The sequence below is a fragment of the Vanacampus margaritifer genome, chromosome 18 (genome assembly GCF_051991255.1).
Source record: "Vanacampus margaritifer isolate UIUO_Vmar chromosome 18, RoL_Vmar_1.0, whole genome shotgun sequence".
Lineage (NCBI taxonomy): Eukaryota > Metazoa > Chordata > Actinopteri > Syngnathiformes > Syngnathidae > Vanacampus > Vanacampus margaritifer.
In genome coordinates, this window is record NC_135449.1 from 10,120,264 (window position 1) to 10,148,026 (window position 27,763).

Sequence of the window (27,763 nt, forward strand, 5' to 3'; positions counted from 1 at the left end):
TGAGGATGTGCTCATAAGTTTCAAATGCCAGAAACAAAAATGAAAGAAAAAAATCAATATAATTTTATTAATGTTGAATGACCTGAGACAGTCACAAGAAGGAGTCATGTCAAATGACTTTTTTTTTTTGTACTGTATATTTGTCTTGTGCTAAAAGAGCACTACCTAAAACAACGTATGTTCTACTTTCCATAAGGTGCACTCTAAAAACAGTTGGGTCAAAAGTAACCCAATTATGGATCAAAAATGGACCGATCCACTTTATGGGTGAATTTGACCCAACTTTCTGAGTTGTTTAATACAAAATTACCCCTTTTTTTTTTGCCCAAGTAAAGGATCTGACCAATATTAATGAGTTGTTTAACACTGAAAGAACCATTTTTTTTACTCAAAGTTGGATCAAATCGACCCAAGTAGAGGATCGGTCCATTTTTTACCCATAGTTGGGTTAGTTTTGACCCAACTGTTTTTAGAGTGTATAATTGTTGAATCAATGATGATCTATGTGAAAAACACGTATTTAATTATTTATACATTTTTGGGATGAAACTGAATGCAGACATACCAAAAATGTAAAAAAAAATAATTTTTTTTTTACAGACAAATGATATGAGTAAAATTACAAACACACAAAAAGCAACATTCTTTCCAATCTGATTTGTCTTTATTGAGCAGCTAACGTCAAATGAAGTCTCTTGAAACAAAATGTGAACAATCTAATTCCGTTGTTTTCCTCAGCTTCGGTCCTGGTGAATCCGGAGCCTGCCGCTCGTCTTGTGAGAGCTCTACATATGCATGAGCCGCTATTATCCACACTTGTAGGGTCACGGGTGCTCTCCGTGCACTCCTAACGAGCTTCTCCGCTTCACTTGCAGTGTTTCGTTTTCATTACGACATTCTTTTTGCGATGCGCCGCTGCGTTAAATCCTGCTAGGAAACATTAGCCCTAATCCTTAAACAAGGAATTTCTGACCATTCTTGGGTCTGATGACGTTGTATTGGTTGAGTCAGTGGTGTCGATCCTGATGCATAATGCCCAAAACAAGCAGACAAAACTCCACACGGGAAAGCCGGAATGAATCTGCCCAACTGTGAATCACGATTAGCTCAAACGTAATGGCACCGTAAAGCAGACACTGAATCGCTTGCTATATATCAGCTATCAACACAGCTGTAATATACACCGTAGGCACTGAGACTACACACACTTTTACTACAAAAAATGAGCATAGTAAGAAATAAAAGCCAGCATCTCAATAGTGGCAGTTCCGTTTGTCTCTAAGTGAGGTCAGAGGTGCTGTGTGATTTGGTCCAAGTCCCGTCGCCTTGGCTGATACTTGGCCAGAAATTCACATCAGATGCCCGCAAAGTCTTCTGTCCCCGCCCGGCATCATGAAAATGATATCAAAGTCTTGGCTGTTTTATTAGAGGTCGCCACTCTGGGGTTCGGGTCTGGGTTCCTGGTGGTGGCCGCGACCCAATCTGGGGAAGCGGGATGACGTTTTGGAGCGGGGCGTCTTGGGGCCGCCGTCGTTGGTCTGGGGTGCGTCCCTAGAAAAGAGGATTCAAATGTTATTCAAACAAACAAATGACGCGGCATCTGCTGGACCAAATCATTCGCCTGTCCTGCCGGGACACTTTTTTAAAAAAATTATTTATCTAGACTTGAGTCAAAACAATGCAGACAAACATATATATATATATATTTCTTGAAAAATATGAAATCAATGTGAATGTATGCAAATAAAACACAAAGATGGAATAGTTAGCGTTGAAAATGTAAAAAAAAAAAAAACAGCATGAAACGAAATAGAACTTAGAGAAAAAGATATTGATAGTACTGACCTACTGGGAGCTGCACAAACCTGTCACCACACTGTCTCAGACACAAACAAGTTGCCACGTAGCTCGAGATGAGTCCAATTGTAATCGGTTCCTTTTACTACAGTCTTTCTACAGCTAATCAGTGGAATTTTGTTTATCTGGTGGGTAAGCTGTGGAGAAAAAAATTTGACGTACTAGAAAAAAAACTAGTAATTTTGGAACCAGCATGCCAATTTCAGTTTTAATCAGCATAAGTATCTGACTCAACAGATTTTATTTCCAAAGTGTTCCCTAGTGTAATCTCCATTCATAATCTGTTAATTTTCCATTTGAGATCTGATTCAACAATTGCTTAATTCAATGGACAATGCTCTTTTAAAGTTATGCAGCAAAATCCAGCCGTTTTTTTAATCCATCTCAGGTGGCGGCCATTTTGACATTACAGCTGCTCAGGGATCAGGCAACGACCAATCACAGCTCACCTGTTTTCTGAAGCTGAGCTGTGATTGGTTGTTACCTGAGCAACTGCGATGTCATTTTCACTCGACAGCAAGTTGCAAAATGGCCGCCTTCTAATATGGATTTTGGGGTGACTTTTCATTTAAATAATAAAAAAATAAATAATAAAAAAATAAAAAATAAATAATAAAAAATAATAATAATAATAGTAAATCGGACCTGCAAATGACACTTCTTTATATTACATTGGATTAAGTATCTAAATATGTATATCAACTTTTGAATCAGATTTTAGCCTTATTTTTCTCTTGATCTTGTTGTCACGGTATCGACCTGAATATTGAGCAGGATTACCAGCTTTGCGCGGCCTCGTTTAAATGTTATTCATTTGACTGCAGGGGAACATAATTACAGCAAGCAGGTACACATGCACACACGAGCTGCAATCCAATGGATTGTCTTGACAGGAAGAGGCGGGGCATAGCAAATAGTACATGTCAGATAAACTATTCCCGCATGCTCAAACACACACTTGCCTAATCTTGCGCAATTAAAGGTTACATCCTTACTCTCGAGTCAAGCGGCCACAAACGGCTCTTGACAGCAAAACAAAGGTCTTTTTTGTTATGTTTGTTTTCCCAAGGCAGCGGGTCAGAAAGACTGAGTCAATGTGTGTTTTGTGTTTTGGAATAAACCAAAACTATGAGGTAAATGCTGTTCTAAATATAGACATTTAATTATATAGCTCACATATCTAAATGTAAATAATAAAAATCTAAGTCAAATACTTTTTCAAGTTTTTCCACACTCGTTAATTAACATAAAAGTGGACAAATATGGAGACCAAATATGGTTGTATATTTTAGTCCATTTAGAGTAATTTTATAATAAGTAATTTGAAGTTAAATACATATACTAAACAGTTAAAAGGAGTGTGAAAATTTAGATTTGTGTTGTGGTCATTTTCTGCCACTAGGGGGCATTAGTGTTTCATGTTGGACATTGGTAACAGGAACAGTACATTTTTCTTTTCAAATTCAGAGCAATTGGTATTTGGAACATGAAGCAACTGGTGGACTCCAGGACATTTTATTCATTGTAAATTACAACTAGTCACCGGTTTCCACAAGACAATTTTTCTAATCTCATTCATTATCGCTAAATTGTGTTATCGTGACTCCTTTGCACGACATTGCACGTGAAATAAAGCATGAACAACAATGTTCTTACATCAATTGTATTTACATTTTTAATGCCTCTTGACATTGTATTCAATCTTTTTAATGCTAATTAAGGCCTTCATTTTAGCAAAACCCATTTAACTCATTCACTCCGAGACATTTTCACTGAAGCAACCCCCTTCACTCCCGGTGGTTTTACTGGATTTGACTGATTTTGCAAGGCCCACAGAATATTGTGTGTAAAATATATTTCTATCTGTTTCCGTTTTGCAGCAGTTAGCATTAGAATATAGCTAAGTTTCATCCTTATTCACACACCTGTTCAAAACACTGGGGGGAAAGAACTTGTTGCATCATGGTTGATCTCTTATACTCGGCTGCCACCTGCTGGCCGTTTTTTGTAATAACTACAATTGCTTTAAGCGTCATCTTCAGGTCATAGGCTGCATTAAAGCCTTCTGCATAGACATATTTATACAGCAATTTATTTTTTTTTTATTACGTTTTTGGGAGCAAATGAGTTAATGACTTTTAATTGTTATTAATGATCCGCGGAAACCCTGTATATGTTGTTTATCATAAACTTTGAAACATCAAACACAATGCCGCCCGGGTAATTTGACTTAACACAATTTGCACATCAGCCGTGTCTTCATCCTCTTAAAAGTCAAACGATTTTCGCATATCTTCATCTAGCATCTGCATCAGATGAACCGCAGTCGAATCTCATACGCCCGCCGCACAGATGAATCAAACTCACTGTCACCGGATAAGTATTAACAACATGCCCAGTGAAGATGTTAAAAAATGGTTTTGAAGCCGACATGTGCAGGTGGCGCAACGACTTCTTCAGCAGGAGGTCCGAGGTGAAGAACTTTGCGTCTCTCATAAAAGCCTCTCACCTGAAGCTTTCTTTCCATCTTTTCTTCACAACTTCCTGCCTTTTTTCACTCACCACCGCTCCTTAAACTCTTCTTTGATTAAACTCAAAAGTGCCAGGACTGCTTAATAGTGTTTCGATGGTTGCAATTCTCGGCCAATTTACTTTACACACACACACACGCACAATGATTCCCTCCACCAATACCGATTTGCATTTTGGAAACTAGATAACTTTACAATTAGGTATAACAATCTGAGTTCTGCTTCTACTATACCTCACATTAAAGAACTAAATGGATGGATGGACTTAACTGTGGCTTCTCGTTTTATTTTTAAAAGTTAGAATCAATCTATTTTTGAGGCGGGGCAAGTGAAACTCATTTAAATGAAGCCTGTTCGATAGGAGAAGCCGGCACACATGATAAGAAAATGATGAATATTTTTACTTCAGTCTCTCATTAGCAGACCAAAGACAACAATTTTTGGAAGAGACATTTCGAAAAATTCCGAACTTGTGTGTTTGACAAACTGATGGCTTTTACAGTAAAATTATTTTGCCATCAAATATTATAAAAATTAGTTCAATACATATTTACGTCTCGAGATGTTGTGCACATTCTAGATGGCATGATCTTAACTTCATTATTCACTATTATGCCTAAGGCCCAACATATGGATTTTTTTTTTAGATTGATGCCCATGTCGATATTTGGCAGAAAAAGAAAAAAAAAAGATTACAGATTAATTTGCCCATTAATTTAAAACATATATAATGTATAAAATAACTTTGTTTTATATTCGAAATGGTACATTTGTGCATATATGATGTTTATATGGATGTATAAGCTACGGAAGCGTATTCAATTCAATTGGGGGGGGGGGGGGTGTCTCAGTTTGTTCTGATTATATTTGGGGAGGCTTTGTTTTTTTGAGTATATTTTTAATTTTCAGTTTTATTGATTTTTTTTCTCTTATTCTGAATATATATATATATTTTTTTTTGTCCCTGTTGTTTTTTGAATATTTTTGTAAGTACTTTTCTTAGTATTTTTTCTGCTTTTCTGATTTGGTTTTAATGACAGGAAAAACAAATATAAAAAAAAAACAAAAAAAATCTGCTTCCGTAATAATACTAATTGAACATTTTTTTCAATTTTCCCCCCGTTTTTTTTTTGTGTTTCCCAACAGTTTTCAGATTTTTTCCCTTGTTTTTCTAAATTATTGTTTTTGGTTTAAAAAAAAAACATTTTTTAAAAAATCAGAAAAACATTTTTTAAAAAATCTGAAAAACATTTTTAAAAAAATCGGAAAAACATTTTTAAAAAATCAGAAAAACATTTTTAAAAAATCTGAAAAACATAAAAAATATTAAATAAAACAGAAAAAAATACACTCACAAAAACAAAGCCCCCCAAATATTACTCAGAAAAACATGTTTTTTTGTTTGTTATTTTGCAAATGAACGCAATAAATATGCTTCAGTAATAAGTACATAATTTATACTTAATCTTAGATTATCTGATGTAAATAAGAGACTGTTTAGTTTGGGCAGGGATGGGAAGACTTTGAGTTTTAATGTAGTTTTACACTGTAAATGAGAGATAAAAAAATCAATAAATATACAGTATTTTCAAAAAATAACTCACCTTTTGGTCCTCTAAATATTTCAATTTAACATTCTTCCTTAGAACGACATGAACTTAATGCCAATTTTCTATTTGTTTATAAAAAAAAAACTGACCTTGTCGAGAACACACAATAAAATGAATTCAACATAAATATGACTGATACCTCATTTTACAAATGCCCTGTTTGCAATCCGGAAACGTTTCTATTTCCACTTGAAGATATGAAAGAGATATAATTACAGAGCCTCTCGATGGGATAAGCTAATGAGACTTGTGTGCTTTGACTGTTTAGCGGGGGGGCCTCTGGCTCCGTTTCCATTCCACTAGATAATAATATTGTAATGCATCTGCTTTAATAGCAAGCTCTCATTTTAATTTGAATATTTTACAATGGTGTATTGATTTTAATTAACAACCTACTGCTCTTTTTTCCCCACACCAATTTATATCTTGGGCAGCACACGGTGAGCTTGTGAATTTCGCCTAGCAACAAGTGCTTGTATAAACAAGAAAAATGAGAAATAATAGAGACCAGAAAAGGAGCACTGGAGTTCTGGAGGTTGGTCACCGTTCACATGATCTTCAAAGTTTTACCCACAAATCAAAGAACACGTGTCGTGTGTGTGTCCACTCACAGACAGAAAGGCAGCAGGGACAGCAGGGTCTCCTTGGTGGGACGCGCCGTGAAGTCTGGCAGCGTCTGGATGACTTTGTTCATGACCATACGAAGGTAACACTGCAGCTGCTTCCGCCTTTCCTCCACAAACTTGGCATCCTTTAGACACACAACAGTTCGGGGAAGCGGATTGTAAAAACGGGCATGTGGGAAGATGCATTTACATCTGACAATGCGTACACAAAAGACAAAGTGATAAGGATGCATTTGGACAAGTCTCTGTCGATTATTTTATAGATGAATCAAAAATTGACAGGAAAGCAATGGGTTGTTTTTTTTTGTCTACTTTCATGGAGGACTACAAAAATCTGATCATATTTACAAATGAGAAGTTGAAATCCTGAGCATTTGGACAATTTTTTATTTTAAAAAAAGGCATCAAAACAGTTCATCAATAATCGATAAATTGACAACTCATCAATTTTTAAATTAACCCATTCACTGCCATTGACGGCTATAGACGTCAAAAATTCATTTGAACTATTTCTATTAGTTTAGCATTTTTTCCCACTTTTGTTAACAAGAGTATGAAAACCTAGAAAAAAAAATATTGTACGTTTAGAACAGATATAAAATTTGTGATAAATTAAGAGTTAACTGGTGAAGTCATGCAATTAATTACAGAAAAAAATTACGCCCCTAATTTTTAATAATCTTTTCATTTAAAAAAAAAAAAAGAAGAAAAGATTATTAAAAATTAGGGGCGTCAGGTGATTACATTTTAAAAAATTAGGGGCATAATTTTGCGTATGTCCAAATAAAGTTTCTACAAAATGTATTAAACTGGAAATGATTTTTGAAAAATGAATCTCAAAGTTATGTTAGTAACAACCAAATAAAGAATATAGAGCAAACTTGGCAAAACAGTCGGGGTTCCTTTAAGCAAAAAAACAAAAAAAAAGGTGATATAACTGAAAACATTTAAGTTCGATTTTAAATATTACCATGTTCCCAAAGACGTATTTATATGTTTTTTATGTTTTCCTTTTTTGATGCTAGAGCATACAGAAGCCTTTGATGCAGCCGCTGGACTGAAGAAAATGCTTGAATCAATGGTAGTTATTACAAAAACGGCCAGCAGGTGGCAGCAGAATATAAGAGATCAACCAATTTTATGCATCAAAAGTAGTAGTGGCATCAGTAATTGGTATCGTTGACTACTGTATCGAACATCCCTAGTGTAATGAATCTGTATAATCTACAAATTGCACAAATTACTCAACTGCTGAATAAATTTTTGGATGGCATTCAAATGCATTGTAATGCATGTGCAGTATATCTAAAGCCAATGTAATATTATTTCTCTCCAAGAAGCTGCAAAAAAAATAATGATTATTAAATGTTACACATCATTTCACACCAAAACAGTTTCATTAAAACCCGTGTTGATAAAAAAAAAAAATTAAATAAAATGAAAGACAGTATGCGAAGACAAACTGTGCTGACCTGAATTCCCTATTAAGACAATAAATAAAACATTTATGGTTATTTTGCCATTTGCTTGCTGATGCAGAAAGGAAACGAGCACATCCAGAAGTCCTTCATGGTGAGAAGCACTGCAGGCGGCGGCACGGAGCCACATGGCCCGAGCTAGCATGGCTAATCGTAGTCCAGCAAAGGCTCAGAACAAAGCCCGGGCAAGGCTCTGTTTTACTGGGACAAACAGCCCTCGCCAGTTGAATTGAAATTGAAACTACTGCTTTTCTTTTGATCTCCAATCCAAATCCCAAGGACACTTCTTCATTGAGCCGACTCAAAAGACGCTCTTCAAAGAAGCGTTTGTTGTGCTGGGGATGTGGAACATGAAGAAATGCTCAACCAAAAGACTTCATTAAACTTGCAGGTATTTTAAGCTTTGAGACAAAGTTGCAATTTAAACATATTCATAAACATTCCAACAACGGGAATGTGGTTATCGCCGCTTCACATTGAAGTCGACGACTCGCCCGTTCTCCCTCAAGCGGATAAACAGGCGAGGGTAACACATTTGAAGTAACAAAAGTAAAACTAGAATAGCCCTACAAAATATGAGGTACATGAAATGAATGGACAATACTAGAATAGCAGTCTTGCTAGGCTAAAAGTTAGGCTAGCTTGTGGTTTAACTAGCTAATAGAATAATTTGTGGTAAACACACAATGACACAAGAGGACTGATTTGCACCTTTTTTTTTTACTATTGGTTCCATTTTGACTAAAAACAAAACTGAAAAATACTCACATGCTACGGATTAGCTTTAGCTAACAGCTTTAGCTTTTGTCAACCGGTACTTGACTGCACAGTGAATTCGCCATATAAACGCAACGAAGATGAACTGGAGTGAAAATGCTTTTATCTTCTTTACGAGTGCTTGTTTTTGATTCCACATGGCTCTGATTCCTCAAGTAGAACACAAATGCTCGAGTCCAGTTTCCAAGCTTCACAAGCTAGCTCGCTAGCTAGCTTCACCTCAGGTCTTCGTTGTAAAGAAACAAATCGAGAAAGAATCCAACTAATGTTGCTTATATCGCCATGTTTTGTGTCAATATCAAGGTTGTTATAGTTCACGAAAACTAACAGAATAACTACAATTAAAATTGAACAAATAAATTCATCAACAAAATTAATTAAAAATGCTTCTACAAAACAAAAACGAACACTACAATAGAAAGCTGAAGGCCTTCACACACGCTACTCCTATTATTATTTTTTATTCCTCCCACTTTTTGACACGCTTCTAATAATTCATCATTCCTCCGATTCATCTCATTACAATTTCAACATACTCCAAAAATTCATGCCATGGGGGGCTTTTTTTATTTTATTCCAAAATTCACGGTTTTCCCATAATTTAACATTTTTCACCTAAAAATCACCCAATCATGAGGCCACATTTCTCGATTACTTATTTATTATTATCATTAAAATTGAGGGGAAAAAAGTTCGTAAAAAAGTGTAATCACCTGACACCCCTAATTTTTAATAATCTTTTCTTTTTTTTCTTTTTATGAAAGGATTATTAAAAATTAGGGGCGTAATTTTTTTTCGTAATTAATTGCACGACTTCACTAGTTAACTCACAATTTATCACAAATTTTATATCTGTTCTAAATGTGCAATATTTTTTTTCTCAGTTTTCGTACTCTCGTTAACAAAAGTGGGAAAAAATGCTTAACTAATAGAAATAGTTCAAATAAATATTTGACGGCTATAACCGTCAATGGCAGTGAATGAGTGAATATCATAGCTACAGAAAAAGGAAGGTCAGTTGTTTGAGAATTGTAGCACTAAAACTAAAATGAAAAATGTATTATAACCTTGGTCTTTATACGCAGATGTCCATTTCATTACACTGGTCAAAAAGACAGTGAAGAAGTTTGCGAATTGCTTTAGGTTGACTGTCAACACAAGTAAGAAGAGAGGATGGAGCCAGGAGAAGAGCAAGCACGCGAGTAGCGTAAATCTGATGTGTCAGATTAGCCTGCGCATGCCAGTGTGGCTTTCATGCTCTAGCAACACATGACGGGACACCCTGACTGCTTTCATGGATGTCAGACGAGTAATAACCCTAATGGACATTGTGACAGATTCATCCTCTCGTGGAGAGCGAGCGCTGTAGGAACCACCAGGTGCTTGCCGGCGGAGAGGGCAAGGCACACAAATCAACGTGGCACGGGTTCAACTCAACCTATCTGCTTCCATCAAACAGCAATGCTAAGCGCTACCTCATCCCTTGGCCCCTCCCACCCTGGTATGACGGAGCCCGAATCAGTCCATCATTTCAAGTGTAGGTGCCAGCACGTATTAAACATGGAGGCGGAGCGGAGCTTAAAGGGAAACATCTGAGGGCCTAATTCTGTCAGCGTGCGCCTGCAACGCCGTTCGTCATACATGTGAAGTCGAATCACGTATGTGAGAGGACAGCTTGTCACGCATGTTGCTCTCAACCTCTAAAAGGCCCCGCTAACATGGTTAGATACTTTCACTGTACACTTTGTGGTGCACATTTTTCGTGCGTTTTTCTTCCATTAATCAGATTTTAAAAAATTTGTTTGAATTAGCATACCTTTTTTCAAAAACAGAACAATCGACAGTGCACAAAATATTCATTAATTATTGATTTTTCATGGAGGATTACAGAAATCAGAGAACATTTACTGTCGAGGTCAACTTCAAAAAAAAAAGATGTCTAAACCATTCATGGAATTTTTAAAATGATCGATTCATTTGATAATCGCCTTGTTATCGATTAATCGTTGCATCTCTACTTGACAATTTACAAGCATGCATGCGAATCCAGTAATGCAAGGAGTTGCCAAAAACACTTTCAATAATAAATCATCTGCTACAATACCAAGAGTAATAACTAGAGCTGCGAGCACTCTTGCAATCCTGGCCACGTTGAGGTACTGACACATTCGACAAGAACTCTGGAAAAAAGGAAAAGAACTCTGGAAAATATAAATGTCTCTGGCAGGCCTTATGTGAGTGCTACGTATTCGCCCGGGTTTAGACCGATGAAAACCGCATCTTTTGTCTTTGCAAACAGCGCATCGCCATAGCAACAGGGTGAGACGAAATAAAACAATAGTTTTTTTTCCTAACCTGGCAATCGATTGGCTAAATTCTGTGGTAGGAGTTCATTAAAACATGACCTCTATAAAAGGCTCAAAATGGCGCACAATTGCAACTAAATTCAAAATGTCGGACTCCCTGTAAGGTTCAGCGTAATAGACTTTTTTGTATGTGTTGGGCGGTTACGTATGCCTCCCAAATTTCAGAGATATAGGTTCAGTTTTTAACCAATATGAATGTTTTTGCTAGGCCTGACTTAAGTTTTGTCAGTCTCCGCCAAGGTTTAAACCCTCCCAAACAGCATAATTTCTTTGTAAACAGTGCATCGCCATGGCAACGGTGGGAGACAAAATAAAAAGATTGCAATACCTTTTCATACCCTATCTTTAGATGAAACACAAAATTTGAAGACAATCGGATAAATTGCCAGGGAGTAGTTTGTTAAAAAAAAAAAAGACTAAAACGGTGACAAATTTCGAGGTAAATTCAAAATGGCGGACTTCCTGTTAGGTTTAGCATATACTGTAACTATGAAATACTTTATTATTATTTTTTTTTTTTTTACATAGGTTCAACCAGGGGTACTTGGTTAAAAATGATAAGGGGCAGTACTGAGCCATTTTTAACTCATTCACTGCCATTGACGGCTATAGACGTCAAAAATTAATTTGAACTATTTCTATTAGTTAGTTAGTTAGTTTTTGTTAACAAGAGTATGAAAACCTAGAAAAAATGTATTGTACATTTAGAACAGATATAAAATGTGTGATTAATCGTCTAACGCCCCTAATTTTTTAATAATCTATATTCATTTTTTTGACTAAATTACCTCACTAGTAAACTCACGATTAATCACAAATTTGATATCTGTTCTAAATGTACAATTAAAAAAATTCTAGGTTTTCATACTCTTGTGAACAAAAGTGGAAAAAAAATCTTAAACTAATAGAAATTGTTCAAATGAATTTTTGACGTCTATAGCCGTCAATGGCAGTGAATGAGTTAAGAAATAACGTATATGAATGTTTTCCCCACTTTTAGACCCGTCGTTGTAAACAGCGCGTCGCCACGGCAACAGCATCAGTAGAAAAGATCACAAAAGGGTCCAGCGAGTCATTCATAAAGGCGCTTATGGAGAGCGGATGTTGACTCATAAAGACTCGCACCAATATACGGGGCTCTTGAAATGGTTAGTGACAGGATAGAGAGCACATTCCCACCCGTGAAAGCGCACACAAACACTGAATGCTGGATGTCACTTCGGAGCGAGGAAAGATAAGCACAGATAAGCAGAAAAGGGACGCTGTCAATGGAGAAGAGGAAAAACACTCCCTTTTTTTTTTTCTCCAGGAGAGCTCAGTATTGTTCATTCGATTTGACATCATCATTGCTCTCCTTTTTTTTAAAAAACAAATAAATTGAAAAAAATGTAATAAATGTTTTTTTTTTTTTATATATATACATATATACACACATATATATATATATATTTTTTTTTTTTTTGTATGTCGGTGAGTATGTGTATGTGCGTGTGTGTGTGCGTGCGTGCGTGCGAGCGTGTGTGTATTCATCAGTTCACCTAAAGCCCATTAAAAAAAATCCCATACTAATAATATAATATAATAATAAATTGCCAAATGCAGAAACATCAATGTAAGTTATCACGATGTAGTGGCTCTCGCTAACAGACAGAATTAAGTAACCAGAATTAGGTTAAAAAATTCTATATACGTAGACCATGTTTCTATAAATTTTGATATTTGTTTTTTATTTGAGGCAGATATTTTTTACATTAAAATGTGATTTATGAGGAGGTTAGACCATTGGTCGATATTCAGAGTTTGTTTATTTTTCCAGTTAACAAGAATTGTTTTTTTAGCGATAGTAAGGGCTACAAGTGTAGATTGAAATTGCTTATGTGGTAAGTCAGTTGTTGTTAGGTCACCTAGCAAACACAAGTTTGGAGATAGGAAAAACACTCCCGTTAGCTCATCTGAAGAACTTAATGTTGCCCGGCAACAAGAGGTTTTAGGCGGGAAAAGTAGTTCAGGAAATGAGTGGACTTTTGATGGAGTCGGAAACTTTGAAACGCCTATTCTGCTGTTTTTTCGTTCTTTGTTGTGGATGTCGTGTGGAGGGGGGGGGGGGTTCACCTCTTCAAACTGGAACATCAACACCAGCCATGATTTGGACCCGAGAACAAAACGAGAGTGGGTAGCGGGGCTGAACATTCCGTCCTGTCCACGCCGCATGTAAACACTCGGCCATGCATAAAACATCACAAGCAATTGGGAAATGCTCACACAAGACCTTCACAATGTAGAGAATACGTGAGTTACGTAACAAATGGAGACGACATACTAAGAACGGTTAATAAATCACATTGTAGTTTCTGATGAGTTAATCAGACCTCAAATGAGACTTGTGCGAGAACGTATTCATTTTAGGGACTTTGACATAATATCACTTGAATTGAAGCCATCAAAAGATAAACAATGATTTTTTTATTTATAGACACGTTTGCATACTTTAAGTAATCAACTCCATTATTTTGTCAATAAGCATCAGTAATTGCAATCAGCACTCTGCGTCAATATCCCACCAGGCGTACAGTTATCCTGTTTAAACAAGCCTTTCTGCCAACATTTCATTGTTGAATCCTCAGCGAGGAGCGTGATTGACTGATCACTTCTCTATGCTTCCATAAATGGGATTAACCAAAACAAACAAACAGTAAAATGTGATTTGGAGATTTATATTCGTAAACATATCTTACATTTGGATGTCAAACCCCCAAACTGCCATCTGTCACATTTTTTAAATTAAAGTACTTTGTTTGTTAGATAGTTGTGAAGTTGTAACGATCTGATTATGTGATGGGAAATCGGTGCCGATCACGTCATTTCGACATGGTATCGAAAAAGATCAGATGTTTGAATGTTCAGACAAGTTGAGGCTGAAATATTTTTATTTGTTGACTTGATTTGAACCATTATGTTTATATTTTCAAACATATCCAACACTTGGATGCCAAACCCCAAAACTGCCATCTGCCATGTTTTTAAGATAAAAAAAAAAAAAAAAGTTGTACCGATCAGAAATCGGTGCCTATCACGTAATTTCGACACATTATCATATCAATATCATCTGAAAAATATCAAACTTTTGTATTTTCTTAATTTCTAAAGTCAAGAATAAAATATTTAATTTGTTTAATTGATTTTTTACCACTTGGAGCCACATAAAAAGTTATCATCTTGGGATTCTTCAGGTATTCAGAGCAGCCATTAAACATCTGGGACGTGTTTTAAAATTGTGAATAAAAATGCATAATATTTCGCCTGTAACTCATTTGCTCCCAAAAACGTATAAATACGTTCTATTTTAAACATTACCTTGCTCCCAAGACGTATTTAAACGTCTTTGTTGTTGTTTTTATGCTAGAGCATACAGAAGGCTTTGATGCAGACTCTGAACTGAAAACTTGAAGAAGTTAGTTAGTTATTACAAAAATGGTCAGCTGCCCCGAAGTGACCAAATCGTTTACAACATGAACAGCGCTCCCAATAGAGGCACACACAAACAAGGGCAAGACAGTATAAAATAATTTAAATAAAATTGATTCTGAATCGTACTAAATGAGAATCGCGATTCTTATGAATCATTTGATTTGATACATTTTATACACTTGTTAATTAACATAAAAGTGGACAAATATGGTTGTAACTAGTTGATATAGTCATTTTATAGTAAGTAATTCATTAAATTATATCAAGTTGAAACATATACTAAACAGTCAAAAGGAGTGTCAATTTGTGAAAAATGGAGTCAGATTTGTGATGTGGTAATGTAATGTATTTTCAGCCACTAAGTGGCATTAGTGTTTCATGTTGGATGTTGGTGACAGGAACAGTACCGGTACATTTTTCTTTTCTAATTCAGAGCAATCGGTATATAGAAATGTAGCAACTTTTGGACTCATGGCCGACATTGTATTCCATGTGAAAATCAAACAAAACTTCAGAAAATGATGCAAAATAGCACCAAAAAATGACTTTTAGTAGCCATTAAAGGACATTTTGTAAACTGTCAAAACACATTCATTATCACTCAATCAATTGCAAAAATATATATATTTCTCAAAAACTAGAGCCAATTCAAATAAATTGAAATATCTTTGACCAAACATTGCTGGCCAGTGTCATCCAAGCCTGGAAACATTTGGCTTCATATCCGCTCGTTAAGTGTAGTCAAAGAAGTTTGTGCCGCAGCAGCAGCAGCAGTTTGTGAGATAAAGCAACTGCATAGTTCAACTTACACAGCTGGACAGTTTGGCCTCAAACAGCGGGAGATTCGAGGCTAGAACGTTATTAAGCTCATTATCAGCGATAGAGATGCACAAATGAGGCAAAAGGTAACAAATTGCGCAGGGGCTACTGATACATGGGCCACCGGTGAGGCAATTCATTTCCCTCAATTACGTACGCAGAATCGTGCAGACGTGGAGAACTGCTCTAAATAATGTAAGTGTTTAAGTGAAGGCCATTTTTTGGGGGGGCGGGGGGGGTCGGACCGTAAAGCCGGTTCGGAAAAAACGAAGGCTGGAGGCATAAACAATATGTTTTATGCAGGAGGACTTAAGCGAACAGCGACGATCGATACTACGACAACAACACTGATTACAAAATATAACTCTTAAGTGTGTATTTAACGCTTAAAAAAAAAATCACAAAACAAAAGCTTGTGTGGAAAAGCACTTATCATGGCTTACATTATGAAACTGGGTCTGTATTAATTACACCGGGTGCAAAGATGATGACCACTTTCACAACCATATCGATTTTAAACATCTTAAACATTTGTTAAAATGTGAGAGACCAAATAAAGGGGAAAAAAAGAAAGAAAGAAAAATGTTGAGTGTGGCGGTGGCTAGGACTGTGCAATTAATCAAAATTCAATTATGATTGCAATTATTACACTCCACAATTACAAAATTTGCATAATTGTAAAAAATCATATATTCTATGCTGATACCGTTTTTTTTTTTGCAAGTCGCAAATTTGTCAATATTTTTTAAAATAATACTCATGTTGCAATGTCAAATTCTATAGTGAGCATACTTGAGTTCAAAATTTGCACTTAAGCGATCTATTGAAATTATTATTTAAATGTTCTACGGCAATTTATAAGTGTATAGCATGTTTGTTGAGTTTATTCCTTTGCACTCATTTTTTAAATTTTAAAATAAGTAATTTGATACATTTTGTTTGGTCCAAAAGCAACATACATAAATATAGTGTTTCAATAAAATGTATTTGTCTTAATTATTTTTTTTTTACACATTTTCTTGTTTTGTACCAAAAAATAATTATTACCAAAATAAACATGATTCATCTTTTTTTTCATAATCGAGCAGCCCTTAACACCATCGTGAGTGTCCCGCCCCAAACCAGTACAAAGACTGACCGAGAAGAACGAATAGTAGTAGAAGAAGAACTAGAAGGGGCTATGCTAATGCTAACGGTTGGCTAGTCTGGTGATTTACAAAACTCTTCTACCTATCATTTTTATTGCCGTGAATGACAGACTCAGCACAAACAATTAGAGGAGTCCAAATTAATAGACAAGTAATCGATTACTATATAAATCGACGACTACTTAACTCTTTGACTGCCAGACGTTTTCAGAAACGGGATGTCGCCACTGCCAGCCGATTTAAGCATTTTGACTGATCTTTCAAGGTCCACAGAAAATGTTGTGTTTGGACTATGGAAACACACATACTACCAAATGAAAGATTGGACTCTCATCTTTCATCAGAAAAAAAAGTTTATTTCTACCTTATTCCGTTTTTGAGTAATCAACAATAGAAAATGGTTAGTTTCACCGAAATGCTCTGTTTTGAAACAAAAAGCGGAGAAAAAGAGCTTTTTGTGAAACGATGTTATTTCATGCACTCTAGTGAATTGTACACTTCTTGTCCATGAATGATGCCACAAACACCTAAATAGTGCTTTACTTCTGTAATACACCACCACCAACAATGAAAAAGTGTTTTTAGATTGCAAAATACATTTATTTCCATTCAACAGTGTAACAATTTGACAAAACAATTTCGCAAACTATTTACAAATGTGTGCAACTGTGGTACTATTTACAATTATGTGGATGTTTCAAATACAGTTTTTCTTTTTGTAACGCTCCCATGCGTGCAAGGAGACGCAGCAGGATTTGCACAACAGATTAGTTTCACTTGCGATGGCTCCTTTTGCGTGCAGACGTTACACTTTCTTGACGGCCTTTTTTTCCGGGGAATAGCAAGTAGCAGACTGTACCCACTCCTCCGATGAATATGCATTGGACTCGGGGCACTCTTCGTCATCCGATTTAACGTCCGCCTGAGTGTGCTCGGTTGTGCTCCGCGTTTTCCGGTGTTAGCATCGCTAGTCGGTGAATCTTTATGACGTCGTCATAGCCGCCGCGTCAACGCTTGCAACTTCAGCGTCAACCTCGGAGTCACCATCATCATCATCATCGATGATGGTCATCGTCGTCATCAATGTGCTCTTTAGCGTTGGTCGATGCTTTTCGTCTTTGAAAAAAACTGCTCGAGCGTGAGCTGTTTGCAACCGGTCGCCATGTTCTCTTCCCTTCCCCAGCCATTGTCCCCTCTAGCTCCGCCTCACGTCTTCTACTGACGCCTACCCAATCTTGTCAAACGAGAGTCATTGCTGCCATCTAGGGGCCAAAAATAGTCATTAGGCTAACTAGATCTGCTTGAAACTTTCACCACAGCTGGGCAAGGCTTTCCTCCACCCGTTTCCCCCAAAAAATAATAAAAAATTGGAGAACGTCTTTTAAAGTCCTTGGCGGCCCTCCGTAGGTTTTTACTAAACGTCATTTAACGTTTTTGGCAGTCAAAGGGTTAAGTAATCACTTAGAGCCAATGTTTAACTTCAAATCACCCAAATCCTCTGATTTCAGCCTCTCAATAATAATTTGACAAGACTGCTGATCAAAAGAAAAAAACAACATATGACTGATTCCAAATAATGCAACATGGAATTTTTTTTTAACTTTTTTCCTGACTTGTAACATGCAAGGAAATATTACTAGAAAATGGTGACACACATTATGAAGCATTATTCTAAATTGTCATAATTAACAAATGAGAATTAAATGGATGATTTAGTGGGGAAAAAATTACCCCCCCCCCAAGTTTTAATTGGATTTATAGAATAATAAGCCTAATTATGGTAAATGGTACTGTGCAGAAAATATGAATAAATAGTTTTTTCACAAATCTATACTATTATACTATATTATATTTTGAGCAATTTTAAGTGTTGAAAATGATACAATTAAACCCTCAACCACTTCATGACCCCGTCAATGATTCCCCGCCTTCCCAACAAGTTCCTGATGAGACCTGGCACAGCACAAGACGGCAGATTAACGGAAGAGCCGGATGAAGCGTTAGCGCAGATAAGCTCGGAAATGTGCGCGTGCGCATTTATAGGTCAGATTTCATATGTGTCAGGTGCACGACACCGTTTCCATAGCATCCCCGTGCCACTTCATCCTTGACGACTTTAGCTTTGTCGCTCTATGCAGTCAGTCATCTTGAGAAGTGTGTGCGTTATAACAGGCATGATGAAGCTGTGAGAATGCCGGGCATGTGATGGAGTGGGCGAGGGTGCGTGTTTTTTTTGTTTGTTTTTTACGACGGCCTGATCCGCATTGACGTGCGCGTACTGTATCCTCAACACGGGCAAAGCAAATATTCAAAGTGCTGATAAAAGAACTTGGGGAGCTTTTCCCTCTCGCTAGCCTGACGTTACATTTTTGAGTTATTAGATGGATATGCAGCATATGCAACACTTGCGAAATGTTGTGAAAGTGAGTAAGCACCAACTAAGTGCAATGTACGTTATTATAAGAAAATAACGGATTTCAAATAAATGCTAAAAAGTTAGCTACCATTTGACCAATTCATTGATGCTTAACCGCCAGGCTTATAAAGGCTTATAAACCCTGGAACTATTTACTTGGTTTTTCAATTTGCCACACTCAAACTCTACTATAATTGGTAACCTGTGAGTGTTTTTTTTTTGTGTATTGCATTTACTTGAAGAAAAAAATAATAATCTAATTTTTTTTCCGAGTATTTTTTGAGGATTTTTATGTGTGTGATTTATTGAATATTATTTTGTTTTTTAAATATTTTTTCTGTTTTTCTGATTAATTTATTTCTGTTTTTCTTTATTCTGCTTTTCTGATTTTTTTCTGAATATTTTTTTTAATCCCAGAAATAAATAACTAAAAAAAAGAAGAAGAAAAAAAATCTGAAATACAGAAAAAACAATTCAATAAAACAAAATAAAAATACTCAAATTAGTCAGAAAAACATACGTAAACAAATGTAAGTAAATGCAATATACTTCCATAATAACAATTATTTTCTGTTTCTTAAACATTTTTGCTGTTTTTCTGAGTATGTATTTCTGTTTTTTCTTCTTCTGTTTTTCTGAATTTGTTTTCAGAAAAAAAAATTTAATCCCAGAAACGAATATCTACAAGATCTGAAATACAGAAAAAACAATTCAGTATGACAAAGTAAAAAAATATATACTCAAATTAGCCCGAAAAGCAGGAGTACCGCAAGTAAATGCAATATGCTTCCATAAAAACAATTATTTTCTGTGTTTTTTTAATATTTTTGCAGTTTTTCTGAATAATTTATTTCTGTTTTTCGGGGGGAATACTTTAAAAAAAAAATAATAATAATCCCAGAAACAAATAATTTAAAAATTAATCAGAAAAACAGGAGTACTGCAAGTAAGCCCAACATGCTTGCATAAAAAACACAGCACTGACATTTTTTTTTAAATGTGTGTTTTGCACAGAATATTTTGTTGAAAGATGTCATGGAAGGTCAATGGTGATCAAAAGGAACAAAAAAAGTGAGGGAATGATGTCTGAGGACAAACGTGTCATGCTACAAAGAGAGTTCAAAAAAACAGTAGTGACACCAAAAATGCACTTTGCTGGAGTTTGGAAAAAAGTGACTGTGTGATTAATATTTAAAATCTGAAGACTGTGAGCAATCGGCTTCAACAGGGTATTTACTTTGAAAAGTGTAATTAGTAGTGCTCGTGATTAAATAATTGCCCAAGTGATCTTCAGATGGCAGATAAAGCATACTTTCAGAAAATCATGCTCAGAATGGCTTAAAAGGCTTTAGTAGGATCATTTAATTGTCTTTAGAAATGCAAATTTAATAAGACAAATGAAAAGTCCAGTTTAGCAAAAAGACAACCCTCCTACTTTGGGGTCGCATTTCATATGTAAAGCAATTTTAGGCTACCTTGGATGATAATAATTAACTCATTCACTCCCAGCCATTTTCACTGAAGCAACCCCCTTCGCTCCCGGCTGTTTTACTGGATTTTGACTGATTTTGTAAGGCCCGCAGAATATTCTGTTCTATTGCTATAAAAACATGAACCTATCAAAATAAAAAATTGAGTCTCTTCTTTCATCAGTTAAAAAAAAAAAAAGTACATTTGTATCTGTTTCTGTTTTGCAGCAATTAGCATTGGACTATAGCTAAGTTTCATCATTATTCACAAACCTGTCGAAAACAGCTTTTTGCAACACGGCCCTGGCTGATCTCTTATACTCTGCTGCCACCTGCTGGCCATATTTTTTGTAATGACTACCATTGCTTTAAGCATTCTCTTCAGTTCAGAGGCTGCATCAAAGCCTTCTGTATGCTCTAGCATTAAAAAACGTATAAATACGTCTTTGGGACACCGGTAATATTTAAAATAGAACGTATTTATACGTTTTTGGGAGCAAATGAGTTGAATGGTTGTCTATACGGTTGGTGCCCTGATATCAACCGGCGATCGGTCCATGGTGTACCCCATCCTTTGGCCGGAAGCTAATTTGTTCTGCAACAAGGAGTGGCCCAAAATTAAGATTATAATAACAGTCCGTGTTGAAACATTTCAGCCTTCTGGGAAATAAACTGCTGTTTGATACGCGGGGGATGAGGAGGTGGGACAAATAGTTGCAGTGGCGGTGGGGGTGTGGGTTGTGGGGGTGGGGGCGTATTTGTAAAGACATTGAAGCGTTTTTAAAAAGGAGAGCAAACTGTGTAGGTGAGGAAAAGAGGCCGACGGGGACAATGTAAGATTGTCTCACATCAAAATAAAAGAAAATCAAAGGCGGTGGCAAAGAAAGGGAGAGGTGATTTACACAGCATGTGGACTGTAGGAGAAGGAGGAGGGATATCTACCTAGAAAAGAAAAAAAAAGCTCCTACTTGGAGACGCGGCCCGACTGCTGACTTCCAGATGTTGCAAACCAATAATTCCCACAAACCACCTGTGTAATGCGCCATAGGGGTGGCTTTCAAGGACACAACGATAGCGGCGGTCACTGCCGCATGCGGTCATGTACCAAAAAGCGCACACATGCCACACACGGCGCGCATGTGCGCTTATCTCGCTCCGTTTCGGTTTCCGGCCATGAAAGCGGAGAGTCTTTGAAGGTGGCGAGCTTGACCGCGGCTTTTGGCCATGGCGGCTTCAAATCCGACCAAGCAGAGCATCCAGGTCAGAATCAAATTAAGGTTGGAGGGAGACAAGGGAGGACGGCGTGAAAAAAAAAAGGCTGCTGGTGAGGAGGACCGTGCGGACCTCAGGCTGGGACGGGAACCCGTGAAGAATGTACGGAACAGATGCGGATATCTATAAAAACCTGAAGAAAATGATTATAGCAACTATTTGGTAGTTAACCCCGTTTCATTACCACTTTACTTTCTACTGCAGTGTGTACACCTTTTATAGGCTGCTATTGTTTAATGATCCCAACTCGCAGCAGACACATAATCACTCCAAGTGTCAGTTTGTGCATGTAGCATCTCAATGTGAATGACGGGTTACACAAAAGGTAGTTGTCATTTATTATACAGACTGTGCGCGGTTAAGATAAACTGAACATCCAGCAATGCTTCATCAATCCACTCAATGGAGCAAGTTTCATGTACATACGCAGAAACGAAAACGTGCTGCTGTCCAAAACTCACCTGTTTGGTCATTTTTTTTGTGCTCTTGTGTTAAAATTTATTTTTCAATTAGCATTGAGTATATCCATTTCTATCCATTGTTCACTAATTAATCGCGCCATATTCCATAATTAACTCATTCACTGCCGAGGACGGCTATAGACGTCAAAAAATCATTTCAACTATTTCTATTAGTTTACATTTTTTCCCACTTTTGTTAACAAGAGTATGAAAACCTAGAATTCTTTTATTGTACATTTAGAAGAGATATAAAATTTGTGATTAACTCATTCACTGCCATTGACGGCTATTGACGTCAAAAATTCATTTGAACTATTTCCATTAGTTTAACATTTTTTCCACTTTTGTTAACAAGTGTATGAAAACCTAGAATTTTTTTATTGTACATTAAGAACTGATATAAAATTTATGATTAATCGTGAGTTAACTATTGAAGTCATACGATTAATTACAATTTAAAAAAATGTAATCGCCTGACGAAAAGATTATTTAAAAATTAGGAGCGTGAGGCGATTTAAAATTTTTATCGTAATTAATTGCATGACTTCACGAGTTAACTCACGATTAATCACAAATTTTATATCTTTTCTAAATGTACAATAAAAAAATTCTAAGTTTTTATACTCTTATTAACAAAAGTGGACAAAAATGTTAAACTAATAGAAATAGTTAAAATATTATAAATATTTGACGTCTACAACCGTCAATGGCAGTGATTGAGTTAATCGCGGTTAATCGCATTTCTCTACTACTATTCCCTACAAAGTTTGAGTAAAATCTTGGAAATTGTGTATAATTATTAAATAGAAATTTTATTTTAGATTAAAAGACGTTCTAATAGCTTGACAGGCATCTTAATTCTATTCTTCTCAAAGAAACAAATAAAATTAATAGTGGTGTCAGGTGATTAAAATTTTAAATTGTAATTAATCGCATGACTTCAATAGTTAATTCATGATTAATCGCAAATTGTATATCTATTTCATAAATGTACAAAAAAATGTCATTAAAAAAACATAAAAGTGGGGAAAAAATGTTAAACTAATAGAAATATGGCATCTTTTAGTCATTGATACAGTAATTTCATAATCATAAAATTGAGTTACAATTAAAAAGATGTACGGTACTTTAAAGTGTGATCTTGATTTGTGTTGAAGTCATTTTTCCGCCACTAGATGGCATCATTACATTTGTAAGACCGAGACAGCTCAGTGCATTTTTCTATTCATATTAAGAGCTATCTAATCTTTAACATGAAGCAACTTGTGAAATTATGCGCATTTTAAAAATGGTAAAATACAATTAGACTCCAGTCGCCACAAATTTATGCATTATTAAATGTACTGAGTTAACTGAGTTATTTTTTTAAACGCTTTAAAGATTTTAAATTAATCTCCAGAGTTAATGCTTTCATTTTGACAGCCCTAATATATATGTATACCATTCACTCACAAACCACACTCTGGCCAAGCAACACGTGAGCTCACCTTGTTCCCGATGGCTTTCTTTGGCGGAAAGTTGAACGCGTCCACCTGTGGAAACTGGGACCTCAGGCGGTTGTGCAGCTCCCTAAACTCAGTGTAGCGCCTGTACACGTTCCACTCATTGTCCAGGATGCGGATGTAGACCTGAGGAATACACGGATAAAGATAAATTCATAGATAGATCAAAACGAATGCAAATTAAAATCTTGCATTTGATTAAACTTGTCATTAATGTTTCAAATAGCCTTGCAGGAATCAGAGGTGCAAATTTTTCTCTCATGGTCTCGCTAACATAATGCCACGCAGAGATAGAGTCTGTCTTTAGACGTGACAGCTCTGCCACCATTTCCATGCGCCATTAGCTGCTTTATTCACACTCACAAAAGAGAGGGGGAGCGCAGAGAGGAGACAAAATGAGCCTATTACAAAGAAAAAGAGAAGGAGATGGGCTTCTGTTTTCAGGGATGAAAACCAGGATGAGAGATGAAATGCTTTTTTTTTTTTTTTATTATTCAATTTCAAAACAGGAGTTAATACAAAAGTTCTGGACAGTGGTGCTGAAGCATGGATCGTGACAACTAGTAGCCAGTTAGGTGAGAAAAATCATGCAATTTCTGTATGACTTTTAACTCATTCACTCCCAGACATTTTTACTGAAGTAACCCCCATCGCTCCCGGCTGTTTTACTGGATTTTGACTGATTTTGCTAGGCCCACAGAATATTGTGTTCTATTGCTATGAAACCTACCAAAAGAAAGTTTAGAGTCTCTTCTTTCATCAGGAAAAAAAAGAATATTTCTATCTGTTTCCGTTTAGCCGTAATTAGCATTAGAGTATAGCTAAGTTTCATCATTATTCACAATTCTATTAAGAAATGTGAATAAAACAGCTTTTTTTCTAAATGACCCTGATTGATCTCTTTTGCTTTGCTACCACCTGCTGACCGTTTGTGTAATAACTACCATTTCTTCAACCATTCTTTGCAGTTGAGAGGCTGCATCAAAGCCTTCTGTATGCTCTAGCATTTAAAAAAACGTATAAATACGTCTTTGAGACACTTATAACATTTAAAAGAGAACATATTTATACGTTTTTGGGAGCAAATGAATTAAGGATATAAGCGGTCAGATCACTGAAAATATGGAAAGCGGGTCGTTTTTTCCATCTATGAAACTCAGGGCGCTAATTAGCGAACCTCCAGGCTTCCTGTTCTGTCTCTGTTAGGTCTTTACTTTTCATGTTTCTCGGACGGGATGTGACTGTGAAGGCAAATTATGTGTGTTTAACATACTTGGCCAATAAATCGGATTCTGATACGGAGATATCAACTGCATTTTGAGGGATGACTGTTTCATTTCAATCTGCTTTCATCCCTTAAGGCAGACTACTACATTGAACTCATTGGCAGTCAACCATTCTGTTCACACTAACATTCACACAGCCCCGACCCCATAACTTCCCGCGTGGGAGTCCGGCGGGTGAACCGTTACACCATCAGTGACTTCATTTCACCCTATTTCTGTGTAAATCTTTGATATAACCCCGATGCTGATGTAATAAGAGAGCAAGCGTCCCTTTTGACCCTGTTTTACATGTCAACAATGTGCTCAGATAAGACACCTGTGGGATGACAGAGTGTTAGTGTGTCACTCCTGATCACCCCCCCGATGTGCCAGGGATATTACAAGAGCTTCATCAAGCAATGACGGGAACACACTTGAGGGTTTACATGCAATCAAACCTGGTGTATTTGTTATGTGCTTCTATGGCACTTTGCATTTATTAGTATCATTCCAAAGGGGGTCATTTTAGACTACACTGGTACATGGACCGTCATTAAGTTATGCTCCCAGGCTCCTGCCGTCGCTGTGATGAGTTTGCATCTAAGATGTTGAGGGAAAAGCTTGATGGCAAGACATGTCCAGAAGATAAATACGACATGAAACAAGAGAGATGCATTATTGTATTAAAAATGGGGGGGGAAAGACTGCAAAGTGTTACCTTGGATTGGGCATTAAAATAGCGCTGTTTAAAATGTCAAGTTGGTTGTGTTTTGTGTGCAGTTCCAGCGCCCTCTGGTGGTTAGTTGATTAGTGCACTTTAATTTTAATTAGGCATGTTTTGGCCACCTACATTTACGACCCACGCTGATTGCCAGATGAAGGTGAACATAACATGTTTGAGATCCTCCCTAAGTTGACTCAATTCAAAAATGTGTGTGTGAGTTAATAAGTGCCTCAATATTAACTCATCCACTGCCATTGACAGCTATAGACGTCAACAATTCATTTTAATTATTTCTTATTAGTTTAACATATTTTTAGATTTTTTGTTAACAAGAGTATGAAAACCTAGTTGTTTTTTTTGTACATTTAGAACAGATCATGCGAGTCATGCGATTAATTACGATTACAAATTTTTATTGCCTGATGCCCCTAATTTTTAATAATCTTTTATTTTTATTTTTATATATATAGATTTTTTTTAATGATCTTTTTTTTTTATAAGGAAAAGATTATTACGATTACAATTTTTAATCGTAATTAATCGCATGACTTTACTAGTTAACTCACGATTAATCACAGATTTTATATGTGTTCTAATACTATAAAAAAATCTAGGTTTTCATACTCTTGTTAACAAAAGTGGGAAAAAATGTTAAACAAATAGAAATAGTTCAAATGAATTGTTGACGTCTATAGCCGTCAATGGCAATGAATGAGTTAAGTGTCACTAGTGATTGTAGGTCGTTGATTTACATTGAGGTTAATGCTAGCTGTGCTATTTGAGCTATATACATAATTATGGCCTCAGCTAATTAGCATTGTATAGACGAGACATTAACTTTTTTTGTTTTTTTACAATATTGTGAGCTTTACAGTATCATGACCTCTTTTTTTTATATTTTTTTATCGCCAAACTCCCTAATTATCGTTTCATATCATGCTAATATCATATTGTGGCGTTCGGATATAGTTACATTCCTAGTATGCAGTCTAAAGAGGGAACTGACGGAAGTTGAGCTGCATTCACATTGGCATGAAAATGGCATAAACGATGAATTCACCAATTGCATTATAAATCATTTAATAAAAATAAAAAAAAGTCAATCAGTTGACCGTTCAAGGCAATTTAGCTAAATGGCAATCCTTGTTGCTTGGCTCATCCAACATATGAAGACAGACTAAAGTAGACGTTAAGGGGTTGCCATCAAAATGAGGTGGCTGTTATTGTCCTCGTGTCAGGCTAGTGATATGAGCCCAAATGATTTAGAAGCTGCACACGATATATTTGCATAATTTAAATGGCTGTCTATAACGTGCAACATCCAGTATATTTAAATTCAGGATTCCCAATGCCCAGATGTGACATACTGTACATATGATATCACAATTATTGTATTCCACAGCCCAGCTGGGAGAAAACATGAGCAGAGGGGGGAGGGGGGAGGGGGGACTGCACTCGACGTACAATACACATACTGTATGTACTCTTGAATGTTGCACTTGCTTGGGGTCACATGAAGTTGACTGCGCATTAACCCTGTAAATGCAAGGCTGCACAATTGGAACGACACAACAGTCCATCCCGCCGAGATGTAAGAAACAACTGCATTTAGTGGAGCGTCTGAAATTGAAGTGTCTGAAACCCATTTTACCCATGAGACTTGTTTCCTGTCTGAAAAACCGAATGACCTTTCCATGAGGCGACATGGTAACCCTGCTACAATGTGCAGTGAATCAAGGGAACTCAAACGGGTCAACAGGCAAACGAGTTTCTTTTAAATGTTTTAATTAAAGTGCATTCGAAAAGCTGAGCATGAATTCAGACAACAAAGCAGTTCGGCAATAGCTCTTCTCCTGTATTTACTGTACATTAGCAGAGGCCCCAGAATTGAACCTTGTGGAACATGAAGAGAATCTTCTGTTTCAATTTCATTATAACTGTTTTAAATTACTCAGCAAAGATTGATAAGTGTAA

At 36.3% G+C, this 27,763-nt stretch overlaps 1 protein-coding gene across 2 annotated transcripts in view; it reads right to left on the reverse strand.

The window, feature by feature from the left end:
- Positions 1–645: 645 nt before the first annotated feature.
- Positions 646–27,763, reverse strand: part of snx29 (sorting nexin 29) — a 135,360-nt gene continuing 108,242 nt past the window's right edge. For both annotated transcript variants that reach the window (XM_077551049.1, XM_077551047.1), the window contains exons 19-21: positions 23,786–23,926; positions 6,610–6,749; positions 646–1,551 (exon numbers count right to left, since the gene is read on the reverse strand). In XM_077551049.1, coding sequence (XP_077407175.1) covers positions 1,425–1,551; positions 6,610–6,749; positions 23,786–23,926 — 408 coding nt within the window. In that variant the 3' untranslated portion in view covers positions 646–1,424. The remainder of the gene's footprint in view (positions 1,552–6,609; positions 6,750–23,785; positions 23,927–27,763) is intronic.